The 24,889-nt window shown below is 36.1% G+C and overlaps 1 protein-coding gene across 4 annotated transcripts in view; it reads left to right on the plus strand.

The window, feature by feature from the left end:
• RUNDC3B (RUN domain containing 3B) overlaps positions 1 to 24,889 on the plus strand; it is a 116,508-nt gene that overhangs the window by 84,163 nt on the left and 7,456 nt on the right. For 2 of the 4 annotated variants that reach the window (XM_080666797.1, XM_080666798.1), the window contains 3 exons: positions 1,920 to 2,088; positions 7,538 to 7,695; positions 18,505 to 18,651. In XM_080666797.1, the coding sequence (XP_080522923.1) occupies positions 1,920 to 2,088; positions 7,538 to 7,695; positions 18,505 to 18,651 (474 nt within the window). The remainder of the gene's footprint in view (positions 1 to 1,919; positions 2,089 to 7,537; positions 7,696 to 18,504; positions 18,652 to 24,889) is intronic. The other 2 variants (XM_080666799.1, XM_080666800.1) reach the window with 1 other exon arrangement.

The following is a 24,889-nucleotide window of genomic DNA, read 5'->3' on the forward strand; positions in this document are numbered from 1 at the left end:
TATAAATATGCACTTATTATATAATTGTAATGCCAGCATATATTTAGCTTTTTAAAAGTACATGTATTTTTTGCTGTAGTTATGATAATAAATCTAATTGCTCTGTAATCATCCATTGAGATTTTAAAACTGCAATTAATTATTTAGACTGTTTTTCATTTTATCTTCATTATAAAGAAAAGAATAATAAACATTTTTGTGCAAATCAATTTTCTTTTTATTTCTATTTTGAATTTACAGTTATTAAGGTAAATGCAACAAAAATTTTATGGCTCTTAAAGTCTACTTTTATAAAAGAGTTGTACCAATTACCAGTCTTATGTGAGAGTTATGGATTTCTCACAATCTCATCAGCATTGAAAATTAATCAAATGAAATTCATAGATTTTTCTGAAGGTCTGCCTTCACTTATTGATTTCCTGAATAGAATGATGATTTTTACATACTTCTAAAATGTTATGATTAGGCCAGAGCTGTAAGGGAGAGAGAAAGAAAGTGAATATAATATAATGTATACACACACAATCACGATATGTTATTTATGGAGTACCTAATGTAGGAAAGAAACATAGATGTTGAGAGTAGAGAAACACATAGATGTTGATAGTATAGAAACTTCATGAACTTCTGAAAAATAATACAGTTCTTATCCCCAAGATAATCATCTAGTGAGAGAAGTCACTATTATTTCAGAGGTAGGAGTGGGAAGATATTTTGGATGCTGAGGGAGAAGGAGACATGGAGTATTGTGGTACCAAGCTTTCTAACTTAAGTTAGTGGATTCCTGAGGAAAAGTGATAATTCTAGTACATTAGAGCCTGAAAAGTACAGCAATAAGATGCTTTGAATAGGCATAATATTATACTGTTTTGGGATGCATTGAGTTATAGTACCTTTTGTGAAGGTAATGAATAGTTCAAAATAATACTAGTAAAATGATAGTAGTGATATTTATTGAATGTTTATTATATGTAAGGCATTGTTCTAAGAACTTTACTTCTGTTAACTCATTAATCCCCAAAAGGCAGTGAGAAATGAGAAAACGGAAACATAGAAAGGTTAAATAACTTGTCCACAGTCACACAGCTAGTTTGTGCAAAGTGGGCCACAAGTCTGAAATGAAAGAGCAAGATCACAGCTGGAGATAGGAGGTTGGCCATCAACACGAAGATGGGAAGGCTATTTTTGTGATTTAGGAAGTGATTTAAATAAAGATATAAAGTTAAATACGAATCTGCCTCTCCTACATAAAAACTAGTAATTATTACAAGGCTTTTTTAAAGATATAATTATGGAACCGTCTCAGTTGGTGCCCTCAGAATGAATTTAATGATTTTACTCTGTGTCCTCAACTGTTTAACCACTTTTTTCCTGAAATTTTATGCAATTTCCTTTCTTTGATGCACAAATCCAAAAATGTACATATAGCTTTCTTTCCTTTATGTACTAAAGGATTCCTACCAACTTGTTATATAACAGGCACTAAAATGAAAAGGGAAATGACACTTCAACCTAGTCACTAACCAGTTATTATTTCTGACCATAGTTTTTATTTTAGAAAGATTTAAACTATCCTAATTGACCCAATATTTTAAAAATGTAATTGCTTCCACCCAAATATGCATGTATTCAACACATTTTTTAAAAACTCTATTAGTTTCCTAATTTTAAGAAACCTTCAGAGTCTGTCCCTCCTCAAATTATTGCATGAAATAATACATATTCGTTACAGAAAAATGAAAAAATATAAAAAAGGCATTTCAAGAAACGAAAGTCTTTATATTATCATTAATTATAATGGTATATTTAGTGCTAAATATTTTAGAGTTTGCTCACCAGTAGCTTGAAAATACAGAAGTATTCCTTAAAAACCAAAGTGGAACAGAGTATTAACTTCTATTTAAACGTCAATCTCCCAGCTCTGACAGCATCAGCAGCGATGAGGAGGAGCTGAGGACGCTGGGAAGCAGTGGCAGCGAGAGCAGCTCTCCCGAGAACGTGGGGCCTCCTTTCATCATGGACGAGAACACGTGGTTCAACAAGTGTAAGAGAGTTAAGCAGAAGTATCAGCTAACCCTGGAGCAGAAGGTATCAGTCAGTGTCAACAGCCTGTAATCCCGTGCTCCGCATTGCCTTTGGACTGTCTCTGCCTAACGCTCGCTCAGCTGAATGAAAGGGTTTGCTCCTTGCTCCTTCCTTTCTGTTCTTGAATTATCCTCCCATTCATTAAAAATCAAGCAGTGTTTTAGGAAAGGCTTTTGTTTGTTAAACATTTTCTAATTTTATGTTGTGAAATAAAAATCAACCATTTATTCTTCTTTATGCAGTTTAATTTATATATTAGAGATTTTAGTTCCTATGACTAATTTCATAAAATATTACTTGGTTTGTGAAAAAGCAGTAATTGCCTAAGTCCACATGTCTCATTTGTCCTTTTTAAATCAGTCATTTTAGAAGCTCTTGTATATCAGACACTGCACTTGGCAAAGTAGAGTATTTAGCAGAAAGGAAAAGAAACTCCATTATTTTGAGGAGTTGCAACTTTTTTTTTTACTATATTATCTATTTTCTCCTTTCAAATTATCATTATTCATAAATAGCCTATATAGGAAAAGCCTGGTGGAATTAACAATAGAAGTACTGGAACAGCCGAAACCGGTTTGGCTCAGTGGATAGAGCGTCGGCCTGCGACTGAAGGGTCCCGGGTTCGATTCCGGTCAAGGGCATGTACATTGGTTGCGGGCACATCCCCGGTTGGGGGGTGCGCAGGAAGCAGCTGATCGATGTTTCTCTCACATCGATGTTTCTAGCTCTCTATCCCTCTCCCTTCCTCTCTGTAAAATATAAATAAAATATATTAAAAAAAAAGATTATAAGAAGTACTGGAACAATAAAAAATACACTGAGGAAAATGCGTACAAAGTAAATTTACAAATATGAATAGATTTTATATAGACCAACAGGTACTGGTTAGGAAACATAAAGAAAAAGATCCCATTTATAATAGCTATAAAACTGTGCCTAATGTATATGGAAAAAACTTTCATACCCTATTAAAAAAGACTTCTCATACCAACAAGATTTCAGACTAAGATCACCTGAACGCCTTTCATTGTAAAAATATGAAAATGCTGAGCAGAATACAGTTTTAAAAGAGCTGCATGCAGCGCTGCTCTCTCAAAGAATGGGCGCTCACTAATGACCGAAGCATACAAAGACCGTTCCCTTCACTTAGGTGCATGTGCTGCTGTTGCTGTTTTGTTTGTTTTTAATATATTTTTATTGATTTTAGAGAGGGAGGAAAGGAGAGGGAGAGAGAGAGAGAATCATTGATGAGAGAGAAGCATACACCCCTACTGGGGATCGAGTCCACAACCTGGGCATGTGCCCTGACTGGGAATTGAACTGATGACCTTTTGGTTCATGGGTCGACACTCAACCACTGAGCCACACCAGCTGTCCTAGGTGCATGTGTTTTAATACAGGAGAACAGTGGATCTAGGCCCACTGTCATTCAAGAGGGAAACTGAACCTAGTAGACAGGAGTGAGGTGCAAAATGACAGATTAACCATAGAAATTGGCAAATAAATCTGGACTACATGAAACAAAAACTACTATATTAATGGCCAATATGGGGTGGCATTGAAGGGTTGAAATATATTTAACAACTGACTTTCACAGAGGAAATAGAGAAGCCCTGATATGTACCATTTGCTGATTCTGTGGGGTAAATACTCCCATTGTGGCCAAGTTAAAGCTACCAATGTGATATCTCTAAATGCAGAATTGGGAAAAAATGCACCATAGCACACCACTGTATAGCATTCTATCAGACAGATTCAACAGACAGAAATGACCTTAGGAGCACAGACAACAGAAGATATGATAAAATATTCAAAATACTTAAGAAGTGATGAGTTTTGAGTGGTTATTTCCTTGTTTTTAATATAATTTACCTAGTTATGTCTATATAATTTAATGTTTAATAATAGCCATGTTTTCAAAATTTCTGAAATTCATTAATCAGCTCTCAAGAGCTAACTGCAGCCCACCACTGGGAAGCAAAGTGGGACTAAAACTCTAACAATATTAGAAAAGGTAAGAGAGGGTGATTGAAGCTAAAGCCATTTGAGGTCTTTGTGTTACAGTGAAAAGGGTAGACACATATTTTAATACCTGCCTGTTTCCAAAGTTGTGATTAAAAGTAGAATATTTAATTTTCAAACTAATGATAAGACAAGGAAAATTTTATTACTAAAATAGAAAGTAGCAAGTGAGAAAAAATAAGGATGTTATAAAGAATGGTACCACCAGAAGAAAAAAGGGTGGCACCACCAGATAAAGTGTAGAAATAAATCTCAATCTAACCACCTGAGTCAACATCGCCATAAAAGTAAATGGCATAAACTTGTCAGTTAAGATAAACTCTTTATTTTGTAATAATAAATTTTAGTTATATGTTGTCTATAAGAGACATACATAAAATAAGACACACAAATGTTGAAACTAAGAGGATAAAGATATAGTAGGCAAATTTAACCAAGGGAATTCTGTATTAATGTTATCCAACGTGGACATTAAGGCAAAAAGCATTAAGACTGAAAAAAGACATTGTCTTTGTAAAAAAATAATTCACCAGAAATGTATAACAGCACTGAACTTACATAATGTAACAGTGTAGCCATGAAAAATGTGAAGCATAAATTAATAGATTGTCCAGGAGAAACTGATAAATCCATAATTACAGTAGAAAATTTTAACATCTTTCAAAATAATTTACAGATTCAATGGACAAAATATCACTAAGGATGTAGTGAGTTTGAACAGCACAATTAGTAAAGCTTGATCTAAAATTTGTTAAATGCTAACAGTACACATTCTTTTCAAGCATATATGGGACAGCTATCCAATTTGTATGGAGCATATTATGTCACAAAACAAATGTCCACAAATACCAAAGAAATGATATAATAGTGCTCACAGTGCAGTAAAGTTAGATTCAATACAATATGTTTACTACCACCTGTAGACCACCAATGGGAATTTAAAAAATAAAACTTGTAAATTATGTGTCAAAAGAAATGAGTAAATAAGAATGAAAACAATGCATACTGCCAATTTTGTTACAGCTTTGTGCAGTACTTGTAGAAGTACTTAACTTAGAAAAGAAAGTAGGAAAAATAAAGAAATAAGTATTTAAGAAGTAGACCAAAATAATCAGTTCCAAAGGAAAAAAAAATAAGAACAGATTTTAATTAAATAAACAGAGAAACAGAATTAACAAAACCTCCCTCTCTCTCATCTCCTCCCTCTCTCTCATCTCCGCCCTCTCTCCCTCCTCCCTTCCACTCTCTGAAAATCAATGGAAAAAATACCCTCAGGTGAGGATTAACACACACTCACAAAGAATGAATATCAGGTGGGAATGTGATTAATATAAAAACAATAAGATGACAATTTGGCATTATCTAGTAAATGTAAAGGTAATGCATGGCCTATTCCCAGCAATTCTATTCCTAGTCATATTTCCTATAAATTCTTAGATGTTTGTACCAGGTAACGAATAACTGAGTGTTCACTGTAATATTATTTATATTAAGAAAAAGCCAAAAAACAATCTAGAAGGCAAGACAATCTTTGTCTTGACAGGAGAGTAAGTAAACTGCAGTATTCATACAATAGAATACTATTCAGTATTGAAAGCAAGACATCATTGTAGATGAAAAAGCCAGTTTCAAAAGAATATAGACAAATCTCAACAAAACTATTTTAAGACAACATACATTTGTGGTAAAGCTAGAAAGAATAGTAAGGAGATAATAATCATAAATCTCAGGATGTTGTTATCTGTGTAGCGGAAGCAGGGGGTATCATTAAGGAAAGGCATTATAGGGGCTTAAAAGTTTTGATAATCTTGATTGTGGGTACATAAGTTGCATTTAATTACTAATGTATATAAATATTTGTATATAATTTATATATTAAGCGGTGTGACATATAAAATACTTCATTTGTAAAAATTAATTTTAATGTTTGAAATTTTATTATGGAAAAACTATTTGAGAATTGTCAGGGGAAAATCTGAAAAGGAAGCTTAATGAGGGGAGAGTAGTGTTAACTTCTATTAACATCTATAATAATAAAAGTGTAATATGCTAATTAGACCGGACAGCCGAATGACCTTCCAGACGTCCTTCTAGACGAAGCCAAGGTGGCGGGGGCCGAGCAGAGGCAGTTAGGGGCGATGAGGCAGGCAGGCAGGTGAGCAGTTAGGGGCGATCAGGCAGGTAGGTAGAATGGTTAGGGGCAATCAGGCAGGCAGGCAAGCAGTTAGGGGCAATCAGGGAGGCAGGTGAGTGGTTAGGAGCCAGCGGTCCCGGACTGCCAGTTTAGGCCCGATCCTGCAGTCCTAAATTGGAAGTCGGATATCCCCTGAGGGGTCCCAGATTGTGAGAGGGTGCAGGCTGGGCTGAGGGGACCCCCCACCTCCGTCGGTGCACAAATTTTGTGCACCAGGCCTTTAGTGTATCATAAAGCTAAACTAGTTAAAAAACTTTGTTAATGACAAATGAATAGGATAACATAGTGGGATAGAAGAATACTTTAAGAAAAAAATATTCTAATTAATATCCTGAGAGGAATTTGTAAGCACATTGTAGCTAAAAAAGTAGGATGTCACGAGAAGGGCATCATCAGACATGATAGAACTGTTGGAAATTAAAATTAAGATTTTTCTGAATTAAAAAATTCAGTATTAGGGTTTGAAGGATAAATTCAATGAAGTCTTTCAGAAAACAGAGCAAAAGGACAAAGAAATTGTAAATGGGTAAAAAATAACTGACAGAAGACCAGCCCAAGAAGGCTTATATCTATTTGGTGTTTCCTAATAATAATAACTAGGAATTATGCATTGCACACAGTGTAGCACGTAGTACTCTACCTAGACTGATTTGTTTAATCTTCCCAACTAGGAAGATTAATGCTCTCACTTTTTCAGATGATGAAACTGTGGCACGGAGAGATTAAGTAACTTGACCAGGATACATAGCTGATAGCTAGTAGACCTGGACTATAGATACTAGGCAGTCTGTAAGCCTGCAGGCCTCGTCAAAATAGTGTACTGCTTCCTACTAATTTGTTAAAGCTAAAATGTTAATATCTGTTTTGAAAGAATAATCACATAGAGGCAGTTTTTTAATTGGTCAATCTGTGATCAGGTCTATATTCTGAAACTAGGAGGCATACTGAGTATTTTATTTTATTGTTGCAGAGCTTAGAAATGAAAATGTTTTAACTAAGTTTTACCTTAAATTACAAATGCATTTTAATGAACCTTAGAGAAGAGCTTTAAATGATGAACACATGTTAAATTTTTGTACTAAATTAAATAAATTATTTTTACTGTTTCATCAGTGATACTATAAAAAAAGTTTTATTACAATATAGATATGACTAACATTTAAGCTATTGAGCATTTGTTTTCAAAATATATTAGAATTTTGTATTTGGCTGTATCTTGCTGATCTGTATTTCCAGGCTTATCTTGAAGAACTCTTACGACTTCGAGAGAACCAGCTGTCTGAATCTGTCTCTCAGAATAAAATACTACTACAAAGGATTGAAGATTCTGATCTGGCCCATAAATTGGAAAAGGAACAATTAGAATATATAATTGTGGAGCTGCAAGATCAGTTGTAAGTGAGATCCTTTTGGGAAAATTTTTGGAGGTATATGAACATAACTAAGTGTCATGTTTTAACTAACATAAGATTCAAATTCCAAGAAATAAGATCGCCTGCTATTACGTTCCTTTTCACTTCTCTTTTTTGAAAGTTTACTTTTGTTTTTCTTATTATAAAAGTAATCCATGCTCATTGTAGAAACATTACAAAATATAGGAAGAAAACAAAAATTACCTTCAGTTGTGCTACCCAGACTTAACTAATATAATTTGGTTCGATTCTTTCAAAAGCATATGTTTAATTTTAAAAGCATTTATTTAGTTATTGATTGAGTGGTTGTAGAAATATGGAACATAAGACCAGTGCTGCTAAAACAGCAGTGCCACAGCATAAACTTCTTGTTGCCAGAATATTACTAAGCACAGTTCAGTATAGCTAACTCTTTTCTCTAGTCAGACTTCCTTCAATGGAAGAAACTGTATTGATCTACATTCTAGTACAAGCTCCTTAAGTTGTCACTATTCAAAGCACTGTACTAATCATACCGTTTTGTCAAACTTGATTTTGTCAATTAATTGCTTATAGTGAAAATCTCATATTAGTATTTACTTAATCTTAAAGGATGATTTTTAAAATTTTCTTGAAATAATTTTAAGCTTTTGGAAAAGTTGCAAGGATAGTACAATTTCCATATGGCTTTTCCTAGATTCACCAGTTTTCTTTTCTTTTTTAAAAAAATATATTTTTTTTTTATTTCAGAGAGGAAGGGAGAGGTAGAGAGAGATAGAAACATCAATGATGAGAGAGAATCATTGATTGGCTGCCTCCTGCACACCCCCTACTGGGGATCGAGCCTGCAACCCAGGCATGTGCCCTTGACTGGAATCAAACCTGGGACCCTTCAGTTCCCAGGCTGATGATCTATCCCAGCTGTGGGCAAACTACGGCCCCCGGGCCGGATCCGGCTGTTCTATCCGGTTCTCTTGCTCTCCCCTCTGCTCCTTTACTTTGAATTTATATTAGTTCACACAAACACTCCATCCATGCTTTTGTTCCAGCCCTCCGGTCCAGTTTAAGAACCCATTGTGGCCCTCGAGTCAAAAAGTTTGCCCACCCCTGACTGAGCCAAACCAGCGAGGGCTAGATTCATCAGTTTTCAATATTTTGCTACATTTGTCATCATTCTCTCCTCCCTATATATACAGACAGATGTGTTATTTTTTAAACCACCTGGGAGGTTGCATACATCATGTCTCTTTACCTCTTAATACTTCAATTTGTCTTTCCTAATAACAAAGATATTCTCTTACATCACCATAGTTTGGCTTTCAATTTAAGACATTTAAATTGATACAATGCTTTTATTTTATCTATAACTAATACTTCACTTTCATCAATTGTCCAAATAATGTCCCTTATTGCAACTTTTGTTTTTCTGGAAAGGATCCAATCCTAGATCATGTTTTGAATTTGGTTGTTAGTCTCTTCAGTAACTTTTAACTTAGAATAGTTTTTCAATGTTCTGTCTTATAAGAGATTGGTATTTCTGAAGAATACAGGCTAGTAATTTTTATAGAATGTCCCTCGATTTTAGTTTGTTCTTCCCTCTGATTAGAATGAGCTTATTCATTTGTGTGGATTACAACCTAAATGGTGTGTCCTCAGGATATCATATGCAGAGATACATGAGGTCTGTTATTGGCCTTTTAGTAGTGCTATTAATTTTAATCATTAGGTTAAGATGTTTTTCTCTTCCGTATAGTTACTGTTGTTCCTTTTGTAATTAACATGTAATTTGCAAGGAAACTAAGTAAATATGAAAGATGATTTTTTTAAGTAAAAAAGTTTTGTTAAGGAACATAAAAATTTAGTGTTATCTAGGAATTTGTATGTAGATGAAAAGAATTATATTCATATATATTGTTTCTTATATTTGAAAGTTTCTTGTATTTTTTCTAATTGTCAGGTGGAGTATCACTCATTTAGGGGCAGAGTAACACCTTTGGTAGCCCCTTGCTTCTGTAAGCAGGGAGAAAAATACCAAGAGCCAAACAATAGAGATTTCTGGTTATTTATTTGCAATGAAAAGATTAAGGTGATTTAATCATTCTTTTACAAATAATCTTGGTAGTTTGTCTAAATTGTTTTAATATAAGAATAATTATGAAATGGGTTTTTATTTAATCAGCAAGATATTTTCCTTTTTTTCCATGTTTATGGAATTTATTGGGGTGACAGTGGTTAACAAAATTCCACCGATTTCAGGTACACAATTCCATAATACATTATCTGTACATCACCATTTATCTCCCTGTATCTTCCTCGATCTTCTCTCTCCCCTTCCACCCACCCTGGAAGTCACCACACTGTTATCCATGTCCTTTTTTTCCTCATTAGCTCTACGACCCCCACCCAGCCCCCAACCCTTCTTCCCCTTGCTCTTTCAACAGCTGTCAACCTGCTCTCTGTCTATGAATCTATCTCTATTTTGCTTGTTAGCTGATTTTGTTCATTAGATTCCACACATGAGTGAAATCACTTGGTGCTTGTCTTTCCCTGAATGGCTTACTTCATCTAGCATAATACTCTCTAGGACCATCCATGCTGTCACAAAGGGTAAGATTTCCTTCTTTTTTTACAGTGAGTAGTATTCTATTCTGTAAATGTATCACAGCTTTTTTTATCCACTCATTTACTGGTGGGCATTTGGGCTGTTTCCGGATCTTGGCTATTATAAAAAACTAGAGGCCCGGTGCACAAGATTCATGCACTGGGCGGGGGGAAGGTGGTCCCCTCAGCCAGGCCTGTGCCCTCTCGCAGTCTGGGACCCCTCACTCCTTATTGCCACTGCGCTCACCAGCCATGAGCCCAGCTTCTGGCTGAGTGGCACTCCCCCTGTGGGAGCGCACTGACCACCAGGGGGCAGCTCCCGCATTGAGCATCTGCCCCCTGGTGGTCAGTGCGCATCATAGCGACTGGTCGTTCCCCCATTCGGTCGATTTGCATATTAGGCTTTTATTATATAGGATGCTGGAATGAACATAGGGCTGCATATATTCTCTTGCATTAGTGTTTCAGGTTTCTTTGTATAAATTCCCAGAAGTGGAATCTCTGGATCATAAGGCAGTTCCATATTTAAAAAAATATTTTATTGATTTTTTACAGAGAAGAAGGGAGAGGGATAGAGAGTTAGAAACATCGATGGGAGAGAAACATCGATCAGCTGCCTCTTGCACACCTCCTGCTGGGGATGTGCCTGCAACCAAGGTACATGCCCTTCACTGGAATTGAACCTGGGACCTTTCAGTCCGTAGGCTGACGCTCTATCCACTGAGCCAAACTGGTCAGGGCCCATTTTTAATTTTTTGAGGCAACTCCATACTGCTTTCCACAGGGGCTGCACCAATCTGCATTCCCACCAACCATACACAAGGGTTCCCTTTTCTCCACATCCTCACCAACACTTATTTTTTGATATATTGATTATAGCCAGCCATTCTGACAGGTGTGAGGTGATATCTCATTGTGGTCTTAATTTGCATTTCTCTGATGATTAGTGACATTGAGCATCTTTTCATATGTCTCTTGGCCATCTATATATCATCTTTGGAGAAATGTGTATTCAGGTCCTTTGCCCGTTTTTTAATTGGATTGTCTTTTTTGGAGTTGAGTTTTATAAGTTCTTTTTATTTTATTTTATTTTTTACTTTATTTTTAATGTTGCCACTGTCATAGATGTTCCCTTCCCCCTTTGCCCACCTCCACCCAACCCCCACCCACCTTTCCCTCTGGCCATCACCACACTGCAAAAATACCCATCTTTAAGTATTCTGTACTTAAAGATGATTCTGATAAGTGAATTGTGAACATTCTAAAAGAAATGGATCTTACTCTGTTCAGTATTCTTTTAACAGTTTTTGTGCAAAGGAATCTTTTTTTTTTTAAATATATTTTATTGATTTTTTACAGAGAGGAAGGGAGAGGGACAGAGAGTTAGAAATATCGATGAGAGAGAAACATTGATCAGCTGCCTCTTGTACATCCCCCACTGGGGATGTGCCCGCAACCAAGGTACATGCCCTTGACTGGAATCGAACCTGGGACCCTTCAGTCCACAGGCCGACGCTCTATCCACTGAGCCAAACCAGTCAGGGCAGGAATCTTTAAGACACCAATTTATACCCATCCTGAGATTGTAGCTGTACTATGGGAAAGTATATCTTCAACTTCTAAACTCAAGAAACTACTGGAGCAATTGATTAATTAAGATTTACAAAATGGCAATTTCCTAATTGTTACTCCTCCCTTGATTATTGGCCAGAATCATCTACAAAAAGGGGCTTTTCCTCATTAGTTAGGGCTTTTTGGTGGTTACCATTTCAGTTCTGATAGGATATTATTAATTTTCTGAGTAAGATTCCAACACCCTACTTAGTTACCGAAGAGATGAAGATTTCGTTTCGCTTTCTCTCTTTTATTTTTGAGAATTTTATGAACTTTTTATATATGATATCTTCTATAATGTAAATTAGCTCATTCAAGATTCATAAATAAAGTGATGATGGCAGCATAACAAATAAATCACCTGATTCATAATTATCTGGAAGTTAATGTTTCTCAACAAGTAGCAACAGCCAATGCAAAATATACTAATTTAGGCAATTACTGAAAGTAACCAAAAGATGGCGTTCTCTCCCTATACATAATCTTTCACCTTGCATTCCTCTGGTTAAGTTGAACTACAACTTGGAGGTGCCTGTGAATTTTGTTCTTGCCTTCATGGCAAGCCTCAACCCTTCATTATACCCTCTTTATCAAATGGCTTTTCCTTTGTTATTGTTTTTGTTAAAGTTATTGCAATATTTAATAGGAATTTAATAAATATTTTATTTGGGTTGAAGTTTTATTAGGATTATTAATGTTCCTCTTAGTGTTCTAGTAAAAAGTCAAATAGGTTTTGAGTTGTCAGCTCCCAACCCTATTCTCCCCATTGGCTATTTATTGTCAGTGTGTTATTGCAGAACACTGTAGAGTTTTGTTTCTGTATTATAGAAGAAATGCCTATATTCAGTGTGTTTCTATCACTTACATTTATTTTTCTTTTTGATACTCAAATTGTCCCACATTTGTCTAATTCATTATATTAATTCTTGTATCCTTCTGACATGACCCATTTGTTTTTTAAGTTCTACATTCTCACTAATGTTTTTTAAAAATATATTTTTTTATTGATATCAGAGAGGAAAGGAGAAGGAGAGAGAGATAGAAACATCAATGATGAGAGAGAATCATTGACTGGCTGCCTCCTGCATGTCCCTGTTGGGGATCGAGCCTGCAACCCGGGCATGTGCCCTTGACCGGAATCGAACCCAGGACTCTTCAGTCTGCAGGCCAATGCTCAATCCACTGAGCCAAACCGGCTGGGTCCTCATTAATGTTTCTTTTCAAATGATGCTGTAAAGTTAAGTTCTAAAGTGCAACTAGGGTTGAAAACCACTGCTGTTCTAAGAGACTTAGTTAGATTTGGGTTTAATTTTTGAGACAGGAATATTTCATAGGTAAATAATTTATAGATTTTGGCTACCCGGATCCTTTTTAAGCTTCTTTCAAAATGTTTTATTTGAAGGGAAATAAGTATAAAATAATATAAAGTTAATGTTTGCCCCATGGCTTTGTCTAAAATTAACAGAAACAAAAGCACACAAATAAGGAATATTTTTATATTAACTTTATGAAGAAGTTAGGGTATTCACAAGCTATATAAGCGTTTTCTAATTCTGGACAACTTTAAATGAACAAAGAAGGTACATTCTCATCACTTCTCCTGGTACTAGATTGCTTTTGTAACTTCTCTGACATTTGCTTATTCACTTGGCAAATACTTACTGAGAATGTATGAAGAGCCAAGCGCTATTCCAGGTGACTCAAGAATAAATAAAACATAGTCCTGCCCTTATAGAGCTTACTTTGGGTAGAGGGCTGAGACCGACATTAAGCAAATAGCGTTTGTTTCTCTTCCAAAGTGGTAAGAGAAGGTAGAGGTAGGGAATTCTGTTATTCTGTGTTTCTAAGAGAGTCAGGGGTGGAATGTATTCAACACCTTATATTTGGTGGTTTTCCCTTTCTTTGACTTCAGTACCGGCCATTCTGTTCATTAGCATAAACATCTGCATTAGTATAGTCATGCCATAATAAATTCTTTATTTTCATGAACATTATAGCCTAAGGTTTTCTAAGTGATCCTTGTCATAAATGGCATTGGAATACATCCTAAGAATGACAGCACATGAGACAGATAAATGATAGGTGGAAAATAACCAAGGTTCGCTGCAGTGGTGCTAGGCATTTTACAAGACCCACTCTCAAAACTTACGTCATAGCCATGATCTTCAAGTGTATTGCCTTATAAAATATAAAAATCCTTTAATGTTATGGACCTTTGGGGTTGCTTGGGAATATTTGGGATCACAGATAGTAAGTTTTAAATGCCAAGGGTTGTATGTCCTATATACATATGTGCAGCAGCCGAAAGTATAACTTTATTGTGAGCATCAGCACAGCCTGAGGTAAATGAGAAAGAAGCAAAGTAAAGGAGAGAGGATAACCCTCAAGTTTGGAGACACAAGATAATAAAACAAAACAATGAAATTTTGAATTGGTTAAGCATTGCTATCAAAATATAGAGTACAGGATTCTAGACCTTTTCAAAGAGCTTACAAGTAACAGTAGATGAGAGCCTAATCTCTGAAGGACGGAAAGAGACCAGACTCTGGAAACCTTACCTTTTTCTCTCTGTTAAAATAATGAATGAAATTATTTAGGGCTCAGAAGAATGTAGGATCTCAATTCTGAAGCCAGGGTTCTGTGTATTTACAGGGAATCTGTTTGAGTGATTTGAGAATATAAGTGGAGGGACCACCAACATTTAAGGACTAAATGGGTAGAGGGTCCTTTGCTGAAAGAGATCAAGAAGGAATAGCCAGAGAGATATGTAGTGTTGTTATTTCACAAGAGAAAAAATGTATATGAGATTCACTTAGCATTAAAAAATGCCATTGCCTGGGCCCCACCATCATAGAAACTCATTTCATTGATCTGAGATGATGCTTGGCATCAGTATTTTTAAATGCTTTCCCAGTTATTTGACTAGGGTAGAGAACCACTAGACTAAAAGTTTGTTGTGATGTTTAGCAAAGCAAAGTGATATTTATTACCCTCTTAACAGCAATTTAATCACTTCCCTAAACATTAAAGCTACTTAGATGTTTTGTTAGTTTAAGTAAGAAAGTTGTATTGGAATTTAATTTTCAGTAGTATTGAAGTAGAGTGTATTTCGTATTTGCTATCTTCCCTTGCATATTAGATTATTTCAAGGTGCTTTTTAAAATTCTGTGCTGTCCTTTAGATTCATTCTACTGACATTTATTGAGCCCTTCTTCTGTCCTTAATGCTGGGCTTGATACTAAGAATCTATACTAATAAAAGGGTAATATGCTAATTAGACCAGACGTCTTCCAGACAAAGCCACAGTGGCAGGGGCCTACGCAGAGTGGTTAGGGGCGAATCAGGCCAGCACGGGAGAGCAGTTAGGGGCCATCAGTGGAGAGTGGTTAGGGGCGATCAGGCCGTCAAGGGAGAGCGGTTAGGGGGTGATCAGGCCATCAGGGGAGAGTGGTTAGGGGCGATCAGGCCGTCAAGGGAGAGAGGTTAGGGGTGATCAGGCCATCAAGGGAGAGCAGTTAGGGGTGATCAGGCTGGCAGGGGAGAGCGGTTAGGGGCGATCAGGCAGGCAGGCAGGTGAGTGGTTAGGAGCCAGCAGTCCCGGATTGTGAGAGGGATGTCTGAGGGGTCCCGGATTGGAGAGGGTGCAGGCCAGGCTGAGGGACACCCCTCCTGCTGTGTACAAATTTCATGCACCAGGCCTCTAGTACAGAAATAATTTTGTTCTAGTTCCTGCCCTTAGAATGCTCTCAGGGAACACAGACATGTAAACAATAAGAGCATAAGGTGTCCACAAAGCTATGATAGATGCTTGTATTAGATACAGTGTGCGACAAAGGAAAATGAACTATGAAGGATTTAAGGAGGTGGTGACAGTTACACTAATTCCTTAAAGTGGTTTAGATATTTGATAGACCAGAAAGGTAAGAGATGGGTTTTCCAGGCAGTGAAAACAACAAAAGCTAAAACAGAAAGAGATTAGAGTCCAGCAAATAGGAAACTGCATGATGGCTCCTTGTTACTTAACATAGAGGGAAAATGTGTATGTGTGTGGCCAGATGAGAAAGGGATTTATATGCCATGCTAAGGAGGTCTGTGAAGTTACCAATTTCAGATCATATTTCCATTTTAGAAAGGTAAACCTTTAAAAATTTTCTAATAAATACTTATTAAGTAACTACTTTGTTCCAGGAACTGGGATAGATACTGAGAATTTAAACATGAATAAGATAATTGAGAATATCAGAGTCAACTAAACAACTGACATCTAAGTGATGTGATGAGTGTATCGGGACATGCATATATGTATGGTAATAAAGGTATATATACATTATAGAAGTAGCACAGGAGTAGTGGTCCAGGAAAAGCATCACTAAAAGTTGATTTAAAAATAGAGCTTTGTAGCCTAGGGAGAGAAAGAATGTTATTCTAGGTAAAAGGAGGAGCATATACAGAAACATTGGTGCAAAATATCATATGAGGAAGATGAGTATAATAAAATATTAACTGAAGTTTTATTAGAAGCAAATAGTTTATCCGGGAACATTGAAATACTTTTATTAGGACTTTACAGTTTTACTTGAAATAAGCCTCTATTAAAAATTCAGATGCCTATAAAGTATTCCACATTATTAGAGGATGGTGTAAATATACCCTTCTTGATGGCTCAATTCATGTGACAAAATCTCACACTGAAACTTGGCAAATTATTTGACAACTTGGATGTAGAATGGTGTTTTAAAAAGAGACAGTAACAAACTCCATTTTTACTAAATTTGTTTTTCCTTTAAAAACATTGATAAACAGATTTCTTCCTGAGAAGGTACAAAGGATTCACAGTGAAGTCTTTGGTGTTTATGATCAACCCAGAGTCTTATTGTCTTGTGTTGCATTGCATCATACTTGGTTAAGATAAGCTAACAATTACCATGTGAAGAATAATTACAAATCTGGGAAAAATAAAGTGTGATGATGAATTAGTCTTATATATAGTACAAGTTATATATTTAGAAGATATAGGAACTTTTCAGGGTTTGGCTAGGTTCATAAAATAAATTACATTCATTGAACATTTCTATCATGCCAAGGAGGGCTTAATACAGAGCTATTTTTTCTTTGAAAAATAAAACAACTCTTTGATCCTTAACTGAAAACATTGATGAAGGAGATTAAGAACATAAATGGAAAGGCATGCTGTGTTCATGGATTGGAAGAATTAATACTGTTAAAATCTCCATACTATGCAAAGCGATGTGCAAATTCAGTGAAATCTATTTCAAAATCCTAGTGGCATTTTTCACAGAAACAGAAAAAACAATCCTAAAATTTATACAGAATCAAAATGAACCTGAGTAGCCAAAGCAATTCTGACTTCTGCTTATTTAACTTGTAGTATTCTATTCTGAGAGAGAAGCTAGTGTTTACATCAGATAATATTTCTTTGTGGGCATAGTAGAACAAATATGTTTAAATGCACAGGTATACTGTAAAATCAGAAATGTGTGCAGCCTGTTGGAGACATATAAAGTGGGGTTATTCCATTGGAAGCATGTTGACAGCCAGAGGTACGGTGCAGGCTGGTTTTCTCGAGTGCAGGATTGTGTTGCCAGCACACCACTGACTGCCACCCACACAGGACTGCCATTGTCTCTGAAAAGTAGTGGCAAGCACATACTACTTCCATGTCGGAACTGATGGCTCAGAACGTTGGTATGCTAGAGTTGTGGACTACTGTTGGAGGACGCAGGTGGCCTAGGTGGTATTCTAAGGTCTGTTAGAGGTAGAATAAGAACTTTGTAAACATAATTATGCCTTTAAATTATCTGTAACCACAAATTCAGATGTGGAATTAGTCTTGTGAAAAGACCAGTTGGTTTGTGAAGTTGAAATTTTGGCAGAAAGCTAGTCTTTTTCAAGTTCTTATGAACAAGTAACAGTTCTACAAATATGAAAGGAAACCATGGGTTGTAATAATGGCTTTTATTCTGTAGCTGAAATATTTCCAGTGGATTATACTGTTCAGTGCAGTTGTCATTGATTTAATTATTTTCATGAAAATTCATTAATAGTCACTTCTATCAAAAATAATTACGGGAACCTCATGAATTTTTATTTTTATTTTTCTGCATTAATTTTATTTTTAATCCATTAAATTCTTTTTGTTTACCGAGTTAAATTACTTACATAGATTGTGAATTTGAAGCTAGAAAATCATACACATGGGATCTTTATTTTCCTTCATATTTTAACTGGCATCTGATAACCTGTAGCTTTAAGATACCACCATTTTTTTTTTAGTTAAGATGTAAAATGCAGCTTGCATTTTTTAGTCTTCTAGTAATTACTCTGTGGAAACAGTAGGAAGTCTGAATGTCACAAGGGATTTGTTGTAGCTAGTCAAGAAAGAATGAAAAACACATATTGTAGGAAACAAAACAGTCCTAGCCCCATCTAGGCTTCCCGTAGTTTTGTTCACAGTCTATTAACATATCATTTTAAAAAGGTGAATTTTGGGGGCCTAAATTGATACCATTAATGGCAGGTTCCTCTGCCATTGCAGAACAATGAAGACAAAAGCACTCATCATCTTAATATTCACAGGACTGTGCTAAAGAATAATGATTTAAGATCAAGACAAGAGTTAACTGCCCACCTCACCAACCAGTGGCCTTCCCCAGGAGCTCTGGATGTCAATGCTGTTGCCTTGGATACGTTGCTTTACCGAAAACACAATAAACAGTGGTATGAGTAAGTGTAATATTTTTTTTCCAACTAATTACAGATTTAGTTGTGCCAAACATGGCTATCCACTTTGGTTTTTCAATTATTCTTTCTGAATTGATTATTAACTTAGAAGAAAAGTAGGATTTAAATACTTCGGCTTGGCAAGGTTAGGTTAAGGTAGTGAACTTGTTAATGTTTTGAAGCCAAGGCAGCCTGGGGAAGTAAAATTATCTGAGAAATTATTATGCAGTATTGTACCAGTTACCTACTTCTGTTAATCTTCAGCCAGTCTCTCAGTTAAATCTATGAGCTCCTATTAATGAGTCATCTATTTTTTAATTCTGGCTTTGGTGTTTGTATATGCCTTAGGACTAATTTTCCCCCTAGTAAGAAACACAAAATTCCATCTCATGAACAGATAGAAAGATATATACTTGTTTTTGTGGGTCTAAAAAAGTGTTGTTCATTTTCAATAAATCTAATTTGTGGAGGCTATAGAAAATATAATCACTCTGCCTGTGTTGATCCCAGAGTTCAGGACTGTCAATTAGTTGTAGTTTCCCAATTTTGAGAGAGTTGCAAGTCTTAGTCTTTCTTCATTTTGGGACTTGTAAATGTTATCTTCTTTTTGGCTTTAGGCACTTTCTCATCTGTTTTAAATTTTTTATTATTCCTTTTTAAAATTCTCACCAAGAATATGTTTTTCATTGATTATATGGAGAGAAAGAGAAAAAACAAAAAACTGTTGATGAGAAACATCAATAGGTTGCCTCCCATATGAGCCCCAACCGGGGGTTGAACCCACAACCTGGGTATGCGCCCTGAATGGGAATCGAACCTATGACCCTTTGGTGCAGGGGACAATGCTCTATCCAACTGAGCCACACTGAGCAGGGCCCACATTCCCATCTTGATCATTTTTTTCAGTATCTTTATTTTGCTATCCGTGTTCAGCTAATTTTCTGATTGTTTTCCCTGCTCTCCCTCCATCCCATATGTTCTCTCTATTCCCTTCCCTTTCTCCCCTGTTCCTCCTTCTTCTTTTTACCTTCTTTCCTCTATTCCAGCAATTTTCAACTTTTTAAAATCTCATGGCACATTTAAACAAATTACTAAAATTCTGCGGCACACCAAAAATATGACAAAAAATAGGTATAATTTTTATTCATTCACACTGAAAAGATATTGTTGTGTTGGCTGTTGTCATTTTTTTATTTGACAAATAAGGGAAAACAAGTCAGTGTCCCTGACTAAATAGTCATGTTTTAAAAATTCTTGCATCACAATCGGTTGGAAATTGATGTTCTATTCTAACCTCCCTCCCTCTCTCTTTTTCTTTCTCTGCTCTTCTTTTGGAGCTCTTGTTTTTTTAATTTCACTGGTAAAGCAACATACATACTTCTTTCTGTGCTTCTTAGAGTGCTGTTCACTAGGTAATTAGCAGCCACTCATTTCTATAAAGAGTGTTTTAGCACAGACACAATTTTCACCTGCTTTAAGTTGTGATTTTTTTTCATTTATCAAAAGTAGAACTCAAAATAAATTTGACTTTCTTATTTTTTAAAATCCTTACTGGAGGATATGTTTATTGATGTTAGATGGAGAGAGGGAGAGAAGGAGAGGGGCGGGGAGAGAGAGAGAGAGAGAGAGAGAGAGAGAGAGAAGAGAGAGGGAGGGAGAGAGGAAGAGAGAAACATCAGCTGGTTGCCTCTCATATGCTGGACTGCAACCTAGGTATGTGCCTTGAGACAAATCCATGAAAAAATAAGTTCTTTTATACCCTTACGAAAGTTTGAATAACTTGAGTATATCTCAGTCTGCTGGTATATAACTTTACTTTTCAGTAGCATATTTAATTAGTGGAAGACCATAACAAAATAACATTAGTTTATTTATATTTCTAATTTGTGATTGAAAAATTGAATTTACAGCAATACTTGGTACATTTATCTCATCTATATATAACATATAAGATGCTTCTGCTTTTTTAACTGAAAAATATTATAACATTAAATCCTGACAAGTTAAAGGACTAAAAACTACCTTTTTATTGCAACATCCACCTTGTCAACTTTAGATAGAGGTATACTAGTATTTTAGCCAAAATACATGCATGTACCCCTGTCTGCCTGCAGAGCTACCTGTTGAGGAACAAATGAGTCTAAGTGGCCATTACATGCAATGGACTTAAGAGTAATCTCTGCTACTCAATTGCTGTGTAACTAAGCAGTAACTCCTCTTCTTACCTCTTGTTTCTGCACACCAATACTTGGAGTAATGCCTATTTACATAGAATTAGAAGGGTCATGTGGAGTAATTAATTGCCTGGCACTTAATAGCTTCCCGGAAAACTTTTATTCATTGAAACTCTGTATCATTTTTTGTTTGTTTATACTGTCATATCTGTATCTTTCATGTTTGGAGAATATACACTCACCCAAAATCCCAAGCTCTACTTTCTTAGAGAGTTTCTAAAACTTTATGCAAAATTAAAATGACCAGCAAATCCCCAATTTTTCTGAATAAATAATTCCAAACTTTTCATATAAAAATGGAGACTGCATTTTTAGAACAAGCTAGTACTCTATAAACCATGTTTGAAACAAATCATAGGTTTTCATCAGGATCCAGTTTTTGCACCCCTCAGTTGTATAAAATAAGCCAAAGTCTTGAACTGACCTGATCACAAATTCCTTTTAATTTGACCAATATCTATAATAATAAAAGTGTAATATGCAAATTGACCGAACGACCTAACAGCAGAACGACCAACAGGACTACCACGCTATGACACCCACTGGCGCCAGGCTAGCCAAGGCGGGTGTGATGCAATTGGTCGGGGGCCCGGCCATCACCCCGTGATCGCCCCAAAGAGGGAGGCCCAGGAAATCGACCAGCGGGCTGCGGCAGGTGGGTGGGGCCTACCTCTTTGAGGCGATCAATTGTGGGGCTTCCAGACTGTGAGAGGGCACAGGCCGGGCTGAGGGACAACCCTCCCACCCCCAAAATTTGTGCACTGGGCCTCTAGTCTTAAATAAGTTCAACAAACATTTATTGAGAACCTGCCAATTATGGAGGAGGTAGCCAAATTAACTTTAATAAGGAACATTAGCTCTCTTGATAATGTGGAGATAGAAACTCACCCTAAAATGAGTCATTAAATTATATGATAATTATAATTTCCTGCTGAGAATATGGGATGTCTACAATTATTTCTTTAGGAGCTCTGTGACTTCATTTGCCCAGTTAGCTTTGAGAAGAAAGAAAGCATGCTATTTGATATAATGAATTCTGTGGACTTGTTGACATTTCTTTTTAAAAATAACTAAATACTTTTTAAAATTTTAAGTTAAAGTTGGCATACAATATTATACTAGTTGCAAGTGTATTACATAATCATGAAACATTTATATAACTTACAGAGTGATCCCCTGATAAGTCTAGTACCTGCCAGAAACCATACACAATTATTAGAATATTATTGACTTTATTCCTTTTGCTGTACTTGACATCCCCATGACTGTTTTTATAATAGACAATTTGTACTTCTTAATCCCTTCACCTTTTTCACCCATTCCCTCAATCCCCTCCCATCTGGCAGCCATCAGTTTGTTCTCTGTATCTTTGAGTTTGTTTCTGTTTTGCTTGTTCATTTATTTTGTTTTTCAGAATCCACATGTAATTGAAATCATACGCTATTTGTCTTCATTTATCTGACTTAAGTCACTGAGCATAACACCCTCTGTGTCCATCCATGCTGTTGCAAATGGCAAGATTTCATTTTTTTATGGCTGAGTAATATTCCATTGTATACACAGGGTAGGCAAAAGTAGGCTTACAGTTGTTCATATGGAAAATATGAACAGTAATGAATAAATAATAATACAAAAATAAACTGTGTTTCATGTTCTTACAACTGTAAACCTACTTTGCCAACCCCTGTATGTACCACATCTTTTTTATCCATTTGTCTATTTTTTTTTTTTCTTAAAATTAGCCATTGGATGGATAACTTGGCTATGTGATCAGCTACTCATGGAAGGACCCTTGTCACAATAGAAAATGTTGAATTTATTTCTATTGACTGTACTGTTTATAAAAGTTTAAACATATAATTTCTAATTTATTTCTTGATTATTTAGATCTGGTAAGATTAGTTATGCTGGATTTTATATCTTTTTTATTTTGAACATAGGAATATCACATTGAAACATTTTAGGCTTACTGTAAAAATCCAACAATAACTGAGTATATAAAGTTTATTCCCTTAACACACATAGAGCAACTGATTATTATTTTTTCTTCATAATAAGTTCTGTTTTAATATTTTTCTTTATATGTAAAGTCTAGGCCACATGAGCTTGTTAGATACTGATTATATACAATCTTGTAAGGTTAGTTTCTAAATCACTATTTTCATCCCAAATGATCAAATTCATTGTCATCACATTTATATTTTCTACTTAAGCTTTTTTAGTCTTCTAAATTTATCATTGCTTCTCAATTTTGCTATCATTCACAAAATTACTGAGAATTATGAGCTTTTATATTAGGGTAATTTTTCTTAATGACCTTTTATGAATAGATATAATCACTCTAGATGTATTAGAGGTTCTTCTTCCAGGGTGTGTATCGTATGTTTTTGGAGTTGGACTCCCTAAAGCACTGAGGCTGCAGAATTATTTTGCAGTTTGTAACTTTTGCATTAATCTGACTCACATACATCCCTCTCTTAAAGGCTCCCTTGCATCCCTCCACTGATTTTAGTAGATTAAGAGTAGATAGATATTTTGCTAGAGCAGATGCTTATTTTTTCCTTAAACATATTTCTATAGAAATCAAACCAAGAATGAAACCAATAGTATATTTCTGTTTTCATGCACAGTTACATGTCTCTGTGTATACAGTGTTTATATATTTGGTTTTATTTTGTGAATAATGTTTCCTTCTGTGCATCACATTCTTTGCTGTCCAATGGCTAACAGATAATGTAAATTATTATTGACATCAGTACATCTATTGGGCAAATAAGTGATGTAGATTACCCATATCATTACTTCTGATCACTGACATAAAGTGTATGATTGTAAAAAAATTTACTAATAAGTGAATTTAGGCTTACAGACTAATTTTCTTTTTAATTTGCCATTATTTGTTACCCAGTTCTGTATATTGAAATTTGTATTTGAGTGATTTTAAATTGTTTAGTCATATAATAAAGGCAGTGAATTTTATTATGTCCCAAGTGTTCATGACATATAATTCTGACAAGTTTAACTTAAATTATATTTAGCAATGTAATAATGGCATAAACTTTTATGTAGTCACTAGAGGCCCTGTGCATGAAAATTCATGCACTGGACGGGGCGGGGGTCCCTCAGACCGGCCTGTCCCCTCTCACAGTCCAGGAGCCCTCAGGGGTGGGAGGCGACCCGGCGATCTGGGGAAGGTGACACCCCCATCACACCTCTGCTGCTGCCACTGCTGCAGCACAAGCCTCAGCCAGCCCTGGTTACCTGAGCCTCGGGCGGTGCTGGGCGGCTGGGCAGCCGAAATCTGAGGCTTGCCTGTGCCTCGGGTTGGCCCTGGGCGGCTGGGCAGCTGACATCCGAGGCTTGCCTGCGCCTCAGGCCAGCCCTGGGCAGCTGGGGGGCTGAGGAGACTGGGGGACTCCGGAGGCAGGCGCGTGGAGTGGCTGGACCCGCCTGTAGGTGGGCCCAGCCATGCCGCATGCCTGCCACCCCCACGGGGCTGTGGGGACTGGGTGCCATCTTGTGGCTGTGGGCACTGCCATCTTTGAGGGCGTGACAGACAATTAGCATATTCCCTTCTTATTGGCTGTGGACATCGCCATCTTTGTGAGGGCGTGACGGTCAGTTAGCATATTCCCTCTTTATTAGGATAATACATGACTCTTACTTGCTTGAGTTCTTATTTTGATTAAGTAAGCTATTACTACTTTTAAAATTCTACTCTGAGAAATAGTGATAGACTGTTAATTGGTGTGATGTTTCTGGTGGGCTACATTTAAATCTTACAGTGTGATGTTAATCAGTCTGAAATTCTAAGATAGGATTTAGTGGTGACCTTTCAATGTCTCATAGACATAGTTTTACTTCATATCAAAAACAGTTTGTCAGCTGTAGTTGCCAATCACATTGGAAATCAGTTAAGAATGTGAAAAGCCAACCCATTCTTTGTCATTAGTGCAAATATCTGAACCAGATTTTTCCTAGATGGTGGGTCTATAGTCAGTTTCATG

The sequence above is a fragment of the Plecotus auritus genome, assembly GCF_963455305.1.
Source record: "Plecotus auritus genome assembly, chromosome: 4".
NCBI classification, from domain to species: Eukaryota; Metazoa; Chordata; class Mammalia; order Chiroptera; family Vespertilionidae; genus Plecotus; species Plecotus auritus.